The following is a 14,787-nucleotide window of genomic DNA, read 5'->3' as shown; positions in this document are numbered from 1 at the left end:
TTGGGGACTTCGATTGCGATATGTCTAAAAAGTGTTGATATTTAATTGAAAATTGCGCAATGTATTAAAATAATAATTTTAAACAGTTGTTAAGTTTTTTTTCTCTACTTTTCCTTTTCATCAATAATAATTCAAATACTTTACACATTTTATAATTTCTTTTTTCTTGAATAACAGAGTAGACTTTAAGCCAAATGTATAATAAGAGATCATTAAAACATATATGTTGTAAATAGTTATAAATGTAGTAATTTGTATGAAAATTTGAATATCATCAATGACACCGCAAATCAAGTACTAAATTAAGTAGTTCGTTATAACCATGTTCGACTACACAAAATATTTTGACATTTGTTTTAGTTTTATTTTCCTAACACCAACAACTGCAGCCAACTTCACGTCAATACAAATTGTTTGTCATTCCCAATTCAAAAAGAAGAAGCACCATAGTATTGCAAAAATTTATTATTTAGACAGAAATTTTAGAATTATACTTAAAAAATGGTAAATATTTATTAAATTATGTACTTTATGTACTAATTATGTTCATTTTATTAAATTCTTAGGAAACCTCTATTAAAGTACAACCCTCAGCCGTCACAACTTTAGATGCAGCACCCGCCGTAGCAGCTCCCGGTAAATCCAATTGTTTAATGCAAGTTGCTCACATCCATCGTTTACGCGATTCGGAAGCCAACTATGATCAACATCAATATGATCTTAACATGCAAATGATGAGAAATCGTGAGGGTTTGAATGTACCCATTAAAATGGGCATGGAACTTTTCGCCGCCAGACAAGTTGGTCGTTTGCCTTTCCTTCAGTCGAGGTAAATGATTAAGCAATTTTTTTTTGTTGGTGTTTGGATTATTGATATTCATGTTTTGTTTTTTGTAAATTTTTAGCAATATGATGGAAGATGTTCTTATGGGTCGTGATGAAATGATTGGTTTCCAAGATTTCCTAGGTGTGCCCGAAAATTATGAATTTATGCGCCAGCCTCATGTTGTAGTGGAGAAATCTTTAGGTATTTTTTAAATTGTATGTAATTATGATAATGGCTTTTGATGTAAAACATTAAAGACAAGTTTTTGTGAAAATAATTTTTGTAATAAAATTTAAAGGGAATTAAAAATTATATTATTGTTTATTAAATCTATGTAGTATATCAGTTTTGTTATGCTAAAAACTAGTGTTTTCTATAAGATAGAGTGTCTTGAATATAGTTCTTCGATATATTACTAGATGTTGCTCAGGACTTCGTCCAAGTTTGGCATAAAGTCTTGGTATATAAAATGCTTGTGTCTTATACATATATTAGCCCGTATATTTACGATTTTGAGACAACATAAGCACAAAGCTGGAGTTTCAGAAATAAGTGTTCTTGGAAATATCAACTAAATGGCTACCTCAGATGTGTGAAGACATGGTTTGAAAACTGGCTCCGGAACGGCCCTAGTCTCACTAGGCCAAATATGGACAACTCAGGCACAGCTGTATTAACCGGAAGTTTTTCACCCTGCTGTTATAACAACAACTATAAATTTATCCAGTATTAAACCGTTATAAAACCAATTTGAACATATTGAATCCAATTGTGGAGAACGGCAAGCCACTCCAGGAAGTATTGGAAGTAGCATTAGCAAAGGATGAATTAAAGAAAGTTCGTAAAAAATACATGCAAAAACTGCAAAGCCACCAGAACCTTGGCTGCAAGACTTTTTGCACAAAAAAACATCTTCTTGCACAGAAAAATGGCTTCTAACGCACCGCTAAGATAAGACCCATTTTTCATCGTTAGAGAACAATTAGCTGTAATTATACCTAACACTGGTCTAATAAAATAAAAATGGAGAAAGTTGGGAAATATTTGGACCCTCTGATATCAAAAAACAGGAGCAAGGTGGGTAAAATTGTGGAAAATTGAATTTTGAAATAGGAGTATCTTCTATGCTATAAGAGATATTTGATAGATACGATTGATATTCATGTTTTGTTTACATGAATCTTTTTGAAATCGGGATCCAAACGAAGAAATATTATCGTTTTAACCCTTAAATGCATGATTTTTACTTTAATTTTTCTATAAAGTATCAAATATTTAGTTGATTTTTATTTATTATATTTCCTTTAGCTTTAGATTGATTTAGAATTTCGTTAGCTGAAACTTTTCGTACTCCATTTGATTTTTCTGAATTAGAATCATGCTTATATTCGTCTAAAATTAAGTGGAACTGGAATGTAGACAATTGGCAACAATATGCACTAAATTTAACTTACCCGAGGTGACCTACTTTGGGATCCCCTGACCGCGACCCTGGTGATTCCATGAGGTCCAAACTTAAACTCGACTAGACTTCCCCTTTGCGCATGTAAAATTTCCTTCAAATTGGACTAGGCGTTTAGCAGTTTGGCCGTCCTCCAAACTGCTCAAATTTTAACAATGTGAAATTCATTGTCAAGCTGCATGAAAACGCTGACATGTACCGTTATGTTTTTATTCAAATATAATGAACTATTAAACATGCTATAGGTGTTATTTAGATAAGAAATTGCATTGAAAATAAAGAAAATACGTACGTTTGAAAATTACTGGGACGTATTATCCCAGTAGTCCCGAAAGGGTTAAAATCGACCCGACTTGAACAAAATTCCACAAAAAAATACAGCTTTTTTTAATTTTTTTTCTTGTTTTTGTTTTTTAAAAGTGTAAAAAAATCAGAGTGTACTTTTGAAATGAATACCCTCAATATTTAACATAAAGTACTTTAGTGAAGGGTATATACCCATGGACTTCTTTAATGGTTTTGCATTGAATCCGAATCTGAAGTCAGAATTTCTCCATCACATTAAGATATCTTAACACAATGTTATATCATGTGAAAGTCCTACCTATTGGCTTCAAAATAAAGGTTTAACCTGTGTCATATCTTGTTTCTTCTCTGACATCAAAATTTCTCTATCACATTAAGATTTTTTTTCGATTGAATGTTAAAAAACAAATTTTTTGTTACATTTTGCCTAAAAAGAATGTGATGGAAAAATTCTAAGGTCAGATTCGGATTCACCGCAGCTCAAAGTATACTCTGCTCCCAAGATTAAAAAATGTTTGGCATCTGCAATACAAGTCGGAAGAAAATCGGTTGGAATCGGTAGTCAACCTTGTTTCTATTATTCAAATAATATTTGTAAGCTTAACTCCTCCTCTGCGTAATTTAAAGGTTATTATTTAAATCTGCCCACCGTACAGTACTTCTTTCTCATTGATATAAACAAATGAATAATAAAACTGCAATACAAATTTTTTGAGCCAAATATTTATACATTTTTATACCCTTCAGCTTCGTGAGAAGGGTATATATAAGTTTGTCATTCCGTTTGTAATTTCTACATTTTTCATTTCCGACCCTATAAAGTATATATATTCTGGATCCTTATAGATAGCGGAGTCGATTAAGCCATGTCCGTCTGTCTGTCTGTCTGTCTGTCTGTTGAAATCAGTTTTCTGAAGACCCCAGATATCTTCGGGATCCAAATTTTCAATAATTCTGTCAGACATGCTTTCGAGAATTTTGCTATTTAAAATCAGCAAAATCGGTCCACAAATGGCTGAGATATGAGGAAAAAACCAAGACAACCTCGATTTTTTTACCTATTTTTTTACCTATATCTGGATTACTAAGACATTAATATAGACAATATGGATATCTAATAATAGATATTTCAAAGACATTTGCAACGACGTATATAAGACCATAGTAAGTTGGACCTACAATGGGTCAAAATCGGGAAAAAATTTTTAACCCGAATTTTTTAAAAATTGAAAAAAAAAAAAAAATTTTAAAATTTAAAAAAAAAAAAAATTTTTAAATTTAAAAAAAAAAAATTTTTTAATTTAAAAAAAAAAAATTTTAAATTTAAAAAAATTAAAATAACAATCGAAAAATTTTTTTTTCCAAAAAATTAAAAAAACTGGAAAAAAAATTAAATTTAGTTTACCTAAAAATATTTAAAATTTTGAAGTATAATTTGGTGAAGGGTATATAAGATTCGGCACAGCCGAATATAGCACTCTTACTTGTTTTATTTAAAATATTTATTTTGATTTTCAGTAAGCAAAACCGCAGCTTTTATTTTATTTGTAATGAAATAAACACAATTAAGGTTGCATAAATTTTATATTATTATAATAATGCATGCTAAATAATGAATTATTTAAACACTCCACTTTTTGTAGGTCATGTATAAAATATTTAATAAATTGTATATATAAAAAAAATAAATGCAAAATTGAAAAAAAAAGATTTTATTTGTGTTTTCTATTACAGTAAGTATTTATGTATGAATAAAATTTATATAATTACAGTTATATTGTATAAAAAAATCATTAGATTTTTAAAACAAACAAAAAAATTTAAACAATAAAACTAAAAAAAGGACATTACATTATAATATAAAAAAAAATACAAATTGTACTTAATCAGTAAAAAAAATTAAAGAAAAATAAAAATACTATAAAAAATATAAATAAAATTGCAACAATTAAATTGTAAAATGGACGAATTCGTTACAGATAGTTTAAAAAATTATATATGTATACACTATATATTTATATAAGTAAAATGTAGGTTTTTTTTATTATAAAAAAATACAAATAAATTTTGTATGAAGAGATGGTATGTATGTATGTACGTTAAATAAATATAACAAATAATTTAACAACTGCATTTTTAATTCAGTAAATATTGTATATAAATTATTTACTAATACACAGAATATTTACTACAATTTTAGCCAACATAAAACAAAAATTTATTTAAAAAACTAATTAATTGTTAGTTTTAACATTAAAAGCTATAAAATGTAGTAGGTTAACAATTAAGAACACTTTGTTTAGAGTAGTAAACTTCAGCTTTTGTTTTATTTTTTTTATGGTATAATTATGTAGTTTTGCTTTTTATTATTATTATTATTCTTGCTAGCCATTTAAGAGCATTTTGTAAAGGAAGCAGCAGTTGGTTGGTTATTTATTTTAAATAAAAATTATTCGTTTCTTGATTTGAATATGTGTGTGTTGTATATTTTTATTGGTGGTATTTTGTTTTTATTTCAGGCATTTCAATAGATCCAATTAACTGGCACCCATTGCTCTTGATGGCTCATTTCATCTAAGGTTTCGACCACTTGACGGAACGTATCATCGAAATCTTCATTGATTATGACCATATCAAAATACTTTTCATATTTTCGTTGTACAAATGCACTCTCCTCAACAGTGGCTATTAAATCATCATCCTAAATATTGAAAAATTGAAATTTAATATGTGAAATTGATATGGTTTGTTTGAATAGTTTACCTCGTATAAAGATGCAAGAGATTCCAAGGTACGGGCACGTCTGGAACTGAAACGTATGGAACTTTGACGATCGAACTATAATGATTGCAAAAATATTTACATAAATTCGATTCGATCGATTTTACAATCATAAAATTTAAATTTTAAAGAAGTTGTTATACAAACACTTACCGTTAAATTTTTATTAGAACCTGTTGCACGGCGTTCATTATAAATTAATTTCAATTGCTCCATGCCAGGAGCTCCAACAAATATAACAAATGGCATCAAGTCTTGACTATTGTGTAGAATTTTCAAAGCATTTGGAGCACAATCCAAAACACACATTTTTCCTAAACAAACCATAACAAAATCAATAGAAGCAAATTAAAACCTATTAATTATTAAATTTAATAAAAAAATCTTACCGCTATTTATAACATCTTTTATCGACTGCACATGTGTCCCATATAAATTGCCATTATTTTCACCATATTCCAAAAATCTATTCTCCTTGATTTCCTGCTCCATCCATTCACGTTCCACAAACCAATAACTAACGCCATTCTCTTCCAAAGCTCTTTTGGGGCGTGTTGTATCTAATAAAAAGTCATGTAGTTTTTAAAATAATAATAACTAGTTTTTGAGGTCTATAAACTTACGAGGTAAAACATAACCAAAACGATCTGGATCACTGTTAGTTAAACGATTTTTAAGAGTACGCCTGCCAACACCGGACACACCAATTAATACCAAAGTTTTTCTGCGGAATGGTGGCATACGTGTTACTTCTTCGTACAACATTAATTCAGCTTTATCGAATTCACAATTAGCTACGGAACGATACATGGTTTTACGTTTGCGTTTTGAGATCTACAAAGGGAGAGATGAATGAAAATTAATATTAGGTTGTTTGAGTTTTTGTCAAGTTTTCTTTTCGGGGAAAAAGTGTATCAATTGATTCAGCAGTCTCAAATTGAGTCTGGGGACGTTGTGGAACGTAGTTTTGGTTAAGCGTACTCCGACAATTGGCAAATCGACTGCTGTAGAAAACGATAATATTTTTCCACAGTATAGAACTGTCGGCAATCGGAGAACTGTACGTAAACACAATAACGATGACTGTCTGTCTGCCTATCTGTTGAAATCAATTTTCTGAAGACCCCAGATATCTTCGGGATCCAAATCTTCAATAATTCTGTCAGACATGCTTTCGAGAAGTTTGCTATTTAAAATCGGTTAACAAATGGCTGAGATACGAGGAAAAAAGCCAGGACAACCTCGATTTTTGACCTATGTATATGTAGTAATCTAAGTCATTAATATAGACATTATGGATATCTAATGATAGATATTACAAAGCTTTGCAACGACGTATATAAGACCATAGTAAGTTGGACCTACAAGGGGTCAAATTTTTTAACCCGAATTTTTTTTTTCACCAAAAAAAAATTAAAATTTTTTTTTTTTTTTTTTAAATTTAAAAAAAAAATTAAAATAACATTTTTAACAAAAAATTAAAAAAAAACAACTTTGGAAAAAAAAAAAAATTTGTTTACCTAAAAATATTTAAAATTTTTATTTTGAAGTATAATTTGGTGAAGGGTATATAAAATTCGGCACAGCCGAATATAGCTCTCTTACTTGTTTTTTAAAATTTTTGTGTACATTTTTATTCATTCCAACCAAACCTTTGCAAAGGTTTAAAATAATTAATTCTTAAACATTCAGTTAACGAATTCACTATTATTATTAGAATTAGTTCATAGGCTTAATTCCTTTATACTTTAAATGTATTGATTGAAATAATGCCTTTTAGAATTCATTCTTTAATGAATTTATTCCTTATTGAATCATTAACATTTTCTTAAATTCAAATGCTTTACAAAATTGCATGTGATTCTATTTTTCTTCAATTCAAATCTATTACAAAAAGGCTTAAGACAATTCATTTTGATCAAAACAAAACAAAAATTAAACTGAATGAAGCTAAAATAGTTTAATTCGAATTAATTGATCAATGTGTATTAGATTTGAGTTAACACAAATTTTAATAATTTCAAGGTTGAATGAATTCCGCTATGAATTAATTCAACGATGAATGAATTCATTTAAATAAAAGCCTTTTGAATGAAGCTAAATAATTAGATGTTGGAATGGCTGACATTTTTTTAATTTCTAATTATGATTGTAGTGATTTATGCTTACCCTTGTACCACAAATACCAATTTTGTGCACATAATCTGCTTCAGGCGCCACAAAAGCTTTACGTCTCTCTTCCAATTCTTGTGATGGTATCAAACCGATTTGATCACTTTGAGCAGTTATATTTTTGGCTTGCCACCAATTGGGATCTTTTACATTAATAATCTAAAAGAAATTTTAATTAAAATACATAAATAGATATTTAAAATAATTGATTTAAATACCTGTAATATATCTCCGGATTTGAATGACAAACCAATATCCTTGCAGGGCAGTAAAGAGTCTTCTGAAGGATTATAGGAAAATAAGGCACGCATGTAACACTATATGAAATAAAAATTAAAAACTTGTTTAAAACTTTTTAAAACTATTAATGTGTTTTTAAATCGTTTATTTATAATTTAATTTATGAACAATGATTTTTCAATATTTAACTTTAATTTTGGCCATACTCTCAACTTCTACTTACTTATAAATTTTGCTTGTAATTTAAGGATCTTCATTTTTGTTATTGGGAAATAATATTAGTTTGATTAATTAGGGTTCAATAACATAATTTATATTAAACCAATTCAAAAGAAAACAAAATTAGGAAAAAAATATAATTAAGAAAGCAAAATGTTTGGCATGCATTTATGCAAGCATTTAGTTTTAAAAACTCCTAATATAATCAATTGGAAAATTCTATCTGTGTCCTTAAAAAGTTGGATCAAATATTGGCAGATTGTCTGTCAATTGTACTGAGCTGTAGAATATTTTTCAATACTAACAAAAACCTACTAAAATTTTACCAAAATAATGAGAAAGTCTGGGGACTGTCTGCTCATATATATTTTTTTTTGTACCAGGGGGGTTACTCTCTATTGCGATGCGAAAGAAAAACTGAACAATTGGTACCCTTTACTGCGTTTTCGCATCGCAAAAAAATGTGTTTAAAATGTTTTTATTTACAAGTTTTGACATTTTATTTCGCTATTGTTTATTTTGTGGTACCAGTGTTGCTTATTTTTCAACTTATTTTGCGAAAGCGTTTGCATATACGACACAGAGTACTAAAATGTATTATTATCGCATTTACCTTTCGCATCGAACTTGCTTGCGCATCGCAATAGAGAGTAACCCCCCAGCACTCAGGGGATTACACCTACTCATGCAATGCATTGTGGAACTAGTAAAATATGTAGGATAGAGGAGTAGTATTTGCTGTCATCTGCAAAAGAAGACAGGGTTGGAAGTTTGACTTAGAAGGTCATTTAGAAAAAGAAGGAATAGTGAAGGAAAAAGAACGTAGCCTTGTTGTACCCCTGAATTAATTTTGAATACGTTTGATAACATTCCATCTACAATAACTCGTATAGTGCGATCTCTGAGAATGCTCGTTATAAATCGAGAGAAGTCGTATTTATAATGTTATATCAGATGCAGATAGATGAACTAATAAATCCGAAGGTGGGTCAGTAAGTCCGCGAATTTTTGAATATTCCGACTCTTGACTGAAAGGGAAACACTACTCCTGTCAGTTGACTCTTGTCATTAATAGCACACTACCGCGTGACTTGAGGAGAAATTGGAAAAGAGTGAATTTCGTCTGCTCATTAAGCATTTGAGGTCTTTACACCCGAAGTAATGGTGTTGGCCGATGGGAGATTGTAAGTTCAAGAGATTGTAGAAGCCATAGGCATTTCATATGGCTCAATGGTATCAATTTGGAATGATCTCTTTGATCTTTTCACAATCGGATGCACAAAAGGGCACAAATATGTGCAGTTTCCATGGCAAAAATCTATCTTCCGATTTATTCTCCGGATTAAGACCTGAGTGACTATTTCTGGTTTTCAACCCTGAAGAAATGTCTCGGCTGAAAGAGATTTGACTCCAACGACATCATCTCACAAAAAATACCTATTTTGATGACCTCGACAAAACTTATTTTTTGGAAAGGATAAACTAATTGAACAAAGTGCAAAGAGCTCAAAGGAGACTATGCTGAAAAAATAATTTTTTATCCAAAAAGAATTGTTTCGTTCAAATAGGCACGGTCTTTTTGACCCAGTCTCGTATTAGGCAAAAAACAAGTGTAAAGAAAGTTACTCATCCTCCAAAATGTTTAGTTTTTACAGAACTTATCTTACAATTTTTTATACTGCTGATTTATTAATTGAATATTTATCACAGATAGTTGTTTGCTTCAATTCAGCACTAAAATCCTTTATTATTTAGCTTTTTTAGACCCAGAATCTGTGCAAGAATCTGAGCCTTTTGACACACAGGGCTGCGCATTCACAGAGAAGGTGGAAAATCGTTTCCTTCTTCTCCCTGTCCTTGAAGCTATGACAATAGTCGTTAAAGGGGAGTTCAAGGCGAATTACATCCTTGCTTAGCTTGCTCGTTAATAATGCCAGCAATCTTGATATATCACTTATCTTATGTTATCGTTAAAAGAGAGCCACATTAAGTTGCGCCATCTGTTCTCAGCCTTTGTAAGAAAGTGTCTGAAGATAATACTTTTAATAGTCCACAGCGAAATTGCTATTGAAACCACATTGGAGATATCCAAAGCAGATCCCATTCTGGTTAACTCGTCTGCCTGTTTATTGCCATAGTAGTCTCTATTACCTTCACTGTAAATTGCGAAGATGAGTAATTCATAAAGCAGACTATCGGAAATCATCAGTTAAAAATTCTTTGGCTTCTATAAAAACTCCTTATTTGAGGTGAAAACTAAAGAAAAAGGAATTTCACATATTTTTTTGATGGAGTCACATTCAAGTGAGCCAAGTGGAAAACCTTATTCTCCTACTCAAATGATTCAACTAAATCATGTACTACTGTATATTACTATGAGTAACCATTTAATTTTATTAGGAGCTTTTAATTATTATTTTTTAATAAATAAAAATTTAAAAAAATACACGGCCAATTAATAAAGCAACAAATATTTGTTTAAACTAATTAATAACAAAAATAAAGAAGCCAATATTTTACAAAAAAACATTAAAGAAAACTTATTAATTGTTAAGAAATTATTAAAATTAAAACAACTAAACATTTTAGCTAGAAAAATACAAAGTACATTAAGAATTTGATGTACGAAAATCTGCTCAAATCAGGTTTTTATCTATTTGCATTTAGATATTTTTCTTCTAGCATTAAATATATTAAAAATAAAATTAACTCATTCCAACAATCAACTAACACCACTTACCGTCAATTTCTTGCCTGGCTCAATTTTAGCAACACCATTTTGTTTTACCTGGCCACTTATCAAGCGTGACGAACGTATTTCCTCATCCAGATTGGGACCAATCTTCAATGTTAAATTCTCCTTGGCACGCGACACCTCCACCTGTAAGTCTTCGGGAGTACGCACGGGCGTGCCATTAACTTCCAATATCACATCGCCACGATGCAGCAAGCCCTGTTTGTCTATGACACCACCGGCCATTATTCGAGCCACAACCAATTGTTTGTGTTCGTCTATTTCGACGGTTAGTCCTAAGGGTTGATTGGGATTGCGACGCAATCCAACCATTTTAATGGTTTCAACAGGCATCGGTGTGTTTATGAGTTCGGTAGGAAAGAGATAGCCACCAGTTTGACGTTGCGATATCGTTTCGAGTTTTGTGAGAGAACCACCAGCAGCTTTTAAACGGGCTTCGTAGAGATAACCTATTTCATCATGGGCACGAATGAGGGCCTGTAAAAAGACAATAAATCTAAAATTAGAATATGAGCGAATTTAAGAAAATTTTCAGTGAGAAATTTATTTAAATTTTTAACTGAGAAATCCTCTAAAATGTAGACAAACTTACCCTAAAATGTGGTTGTGCTAAAAGTTTAGCTAATTCTCGCGATTCCAAACGTCTGGAGGGTGAAAATTTTCGTATTATATCGTCACAGATTGGTTTATTATTTAAATGAGCTGGCAAAAAAGCTGGTACAGGCTGGGGTTCTGTTGGATTTAACTAAATGAAAATTAAACAAAGAGAAATAAACAAATGTAGCAACAGTAAGACATTACAAAATAATGAAATAATTAAATTAAGTGAATTTTATTTAATTGGCATTGCGTAGGTCAAGTTACAGCAACATGTAAAAACAAAATGATGACAAACTTGAGAAATCTATTCAATTGTTGAAAACTGGTACTTAAAGGCCCACAAACACAAAAGATTCAGAATTGTTTTTATTATTTTCTGTGTAGCTGTAGCTGACTAATAATAATGGTACGGTATTTAACCTTAAAGTGATCTTTCACATCAACATTCGTTTATTCAAATAATTTCCCAAAAAAAATAAAAATAAACATTTTTTATAACCCCAACTCTAATTCATCTAAATAATAACATTATTTCAGTGATGTGAAGGTTAGGTCAAGAGTTTGTCTCTGTTTTTATTTTTGTAAATGAAATTTTTCGTTACAGTTACAGTTTGCTTTTTTTTTATTAAGTTAAACTTGAACTACTTTTACAGTAAATAACAATTAATTAATTAAAATTTTTTTCAGATTTACTAAGACAACCATTTCCTACCTTAACTATTCAACTACAGTAAAAAAAAACATCTCATACAATTAATTCACTTTTCTTTAAACTTTCATTTTACCAAATGAATATCGACAATTGTGTTTGTTGCTCTTTTTGTAATCGTCATTAAGGCGATTAAATGATCATTATGATCATCACGTAATGTACTCGCAACAATTGTATTTTAGCTTTTATGGAATGCCATACAATTACTTTCTATGATTCATTCATTCATTCAGTCAGTCGTTCAATCACTCGCTCTGTAGTTCGTTCATCATGTTTTTGGAAAATTCAAGTTTATACCGGCTTACGTACATACGTATTTATGGATATGTTTTTATGATGCATTAGCTGGCTTATAAAGATCCAAACATTTATACTACATGTTGCTCCCATCATGCATGAGACGATAATTTTCAATTAAAATACATAATTTGCTTTTCATATTTTTTGCATTTCCATTTAAAAGCATTGAAAGTATAATTTTTTTTAATAAAAAATTATAATTTTTAAAGAAAATTGTGCGTGAAATTATGTTTGAAATAAATTTATTCAAATTCAAGAAATTTAAAAGTAGTATGAACATTCAGTATCAACAGATCATTGAATACCCTATAGTATCATTGAAACATTTTAAAAATCAAACTATGAAATTTTGTTTTAAAATTATCTCGTTGTGGATACGAATTTCTACGACGTTATATACTACTCTAACCACATTTAATTCGTACGGCAGGATTACATTGTTATTTATAAATTTTAAGAGCCTACATTCCCTTCAAAAGTAATCGGATTAAAACCAAAATTAATTTATTACTTTAAAAAATTTTTATAATTTTTATTAAAAGCAACATAACATTTATTTCATAGGGAAATATTATTTCAGAAAACAAAAATTTCAGATACTTTGAAATGTATGCAATTAATATCGACCATTATTAATTCGTACGGCATATTCATGTTTAATTAATATTGTGTAACATCCCCTTTAGCATCTATCACGGCTTTTATTCTTCTACTCATTGATTCTACCAATTCTTTGCATTCATCTGGGGTAATGGAGTTCCATATTTCTTCTATTTTTTTCTTCAATTCGGAAATTGTTTTTTGGGGCTCATTCCTGAGGCGTCTTTTCATAATTGCCCACACGGACTCTATCGGATTAAGGTCCGGACTGGATGATGGCCACTCTAGAACATTTATATTGTTATTTAAGAACCACTGTTTTGTAATTTTAGCTGTATGGGCTGGTGCCCCATCTTGTTGAAATGTGTATTCACCGAAAGAACTAAGTTTTTCAACTGATGCAATCAAATGTTCCTCAAGTATATGTATGTATCGAGCTGAATTAACAGTGTTTTCAATAAAACAGAGTTGTCCAACACCTTTAGCCGACATGCAGCCCCAAATCATTACACTGGCAGGAAACTTTACTGTTCGTTTTAGGCAATCTCTGTGATAGGCTTCATTTGTCTTGCGCACAACTTTAGTTCGAGTGTCTCCTATCTGCAATTCGAACTTGGATTCATCACTAAAAATTACTGAGTTCCATTGCCTTTGTGTCCAGGATTGTCGTTCCTTTGCCCATAACAGCCGTTTTTTCTTTTGGATAGCAGTAAGCAATGGTTTTGACTTAGCCTAAAGATTAACCACATTTTATAGATAAGCTTCCACATATTAATCCACATCTAACTTACCTTGTAAAATCCATAGCCGAGTTTTTTTATATGTTTTCGGGTTGTTTCCCGTCCAACGGATTTACTAATTGCTGCTGACCACTCAACACTTAAATTTCTTACGGTGTCTCTTCTATTTTTTCTAACTATTTTTTCCAACGACCTAATGTCGCGTGCGGTTATTGACGATATATTTCCTCGTTTTTCTACATTAGAGGTAATTGAATTGTTTTTCTTATAAAATTCCACTATACCTTGTACACTTGATTTAGATAAATTTAATTCTTTTCCAATTTCTTGGTAACTTTTTCCAATTTTAACTTTATCAATTATAAGTTTTCGAATATCGTCCGATATTGGCTTCCCGCGCACCATTATAATTTTTTAATTGTCAACAATTTAAGAAAATAGTGTGAATCAAAATTTGAAAGATTGTAAGTGATTAAAATTGCCAAAAAAGAAACCTGAGCCAAAAATAACGGAACTTTTTATACCGTACGAATTAATAATGGTCAACTTAGAAGAGCTGCATTTTAAAGTACTTAGATTGTAAAGGGTTGTATTTAAAGAAACATTATTTCCAGCATAATTTCTTCTTTGCATATTTTGGTACTTCTTCTGAGAATCATAATTAACAAAAACTTTATATGAATAATTCAATTTTGAATGCGGTACATGTGAATGATTTAATTTTTTTTTGAATTTTACCACCGTACGAATTAATAGTGGTTAGAGTAGTATAGTGGTTGACATTACAATCGAAACTTTTACAAATATTTAATTAATAGTTCAAAATACATACATACAAAGAAATTCAGATGAAATTTGTATTTTTTTTTTTGTATTTTATTAATATATAATTTTATTTGCTATATTAAATTCTGAGAATAGAAAACAAACTTAAACCCCTGTCTATACTTGACAAATATTTATCGTAACAATTAATGACGTTTGTTGTCAAGACAAAGTTGTCTGTGCAAAAGCACTAACAATTTTGTCATAACGAAGCAATAATACTAATAAATGGAGACTATGACTATGATG

At 30.1% G+C, this 14,787-nt stretch overlaps 2 protein-coding genes across 2 annotated transcripts in view; one reads left to right on the top strand and one right to left on the bottom strand.

The window, feature by feature from the left end:
- Positions 1 to 398: 398 nt before the first annotated feature.
- On the top strand, positions 399 to 1,138 carry Pomp (proteasome maturation protein). The gene is made up of 3 exons (XM_065499693.1): positions 399 to 504; positions 567 to 829; positions 906 to 1,138. The coding sequence occupies exons 1-3, from the start codon at positions 502 to 504 to the stop codon at positions 1,036 to 1,038; spliced, it is 399 nt and encodes a 132-aa protein (XP_065355765.1). The 5' UTR covers positions 399 to 501; the 3' UTR covers positions 1,039 to 1,138.
- A 3,156-nt stretch (positions 1,139 to 4,294) lies between these two features.
- Positions 4,295 to 14,787, bottom strand: part of vari (MAGUK p55 subfamily member vari) — a 35,221-nt gene continuing 24,728 nt past the window's right edge. Inside the window, exons 3-11 of the mRNA XM_065500826.1 lie at positions 11,354 to 11,506; positions 10,747 to 11,238; positions 7,766 to 7,864; positions 7,545 to 7,706; positions 5,999 to 6,209; positions 5,765 to 5,935; positions 5,529 to 5,689; positions 5,358 to 5,432; positions 4,295 to 5,295 (exon numbers count right to left, since the gene is read on the bottom strand). Of these exons, the coding sequence (XP_065356898.1) occupies positions 5,119 to 5,295; positions 5,358 to 5,432; positions 5,529 to 5,689; positions 5,765 to 5,935; positions 5,999 to 6,209; positions 7,545 to 7,706; positions 7,766 to 7,864; positions 10,747 to 11,238; positions 11,354 to 11,506 (1,701 nt within the window). The 3' untranslated portion in view covers positions 4,295 to 5,118. The remainder of the gene's footprint in view (positions 5,296 to 5,357; positions 5,433 to 5,528; positions 5,690 to 5,764; positions 5,936 to 5,998; positions 6,210 to 7,544; positions 7,707 to 7,765; positions 7,865 to 10,746; positions 11,239 to 11,353; positions 11,507 to 14,787) is intronic.

The sequence above is a fragment of the Calliphora vicina genome, chromosome 2 (genome assembly GCF_958450345.1).
Source record: "Calliphora vicina chromosome 2, idCalVici1.1, whole genome shotgun sequence".
Taxonomy (NCBI): domain Eukaryota; kingdom Metazoa; phylum Arthropoda; class Insecta; order Diptera; family Calliphoridae; genus Calliphora; species Calliphora vicina.
Note: the sequence above shows the minus strand (reverse complement) of the source record. Positions and strands in the feature narration are given on the sequence as shown.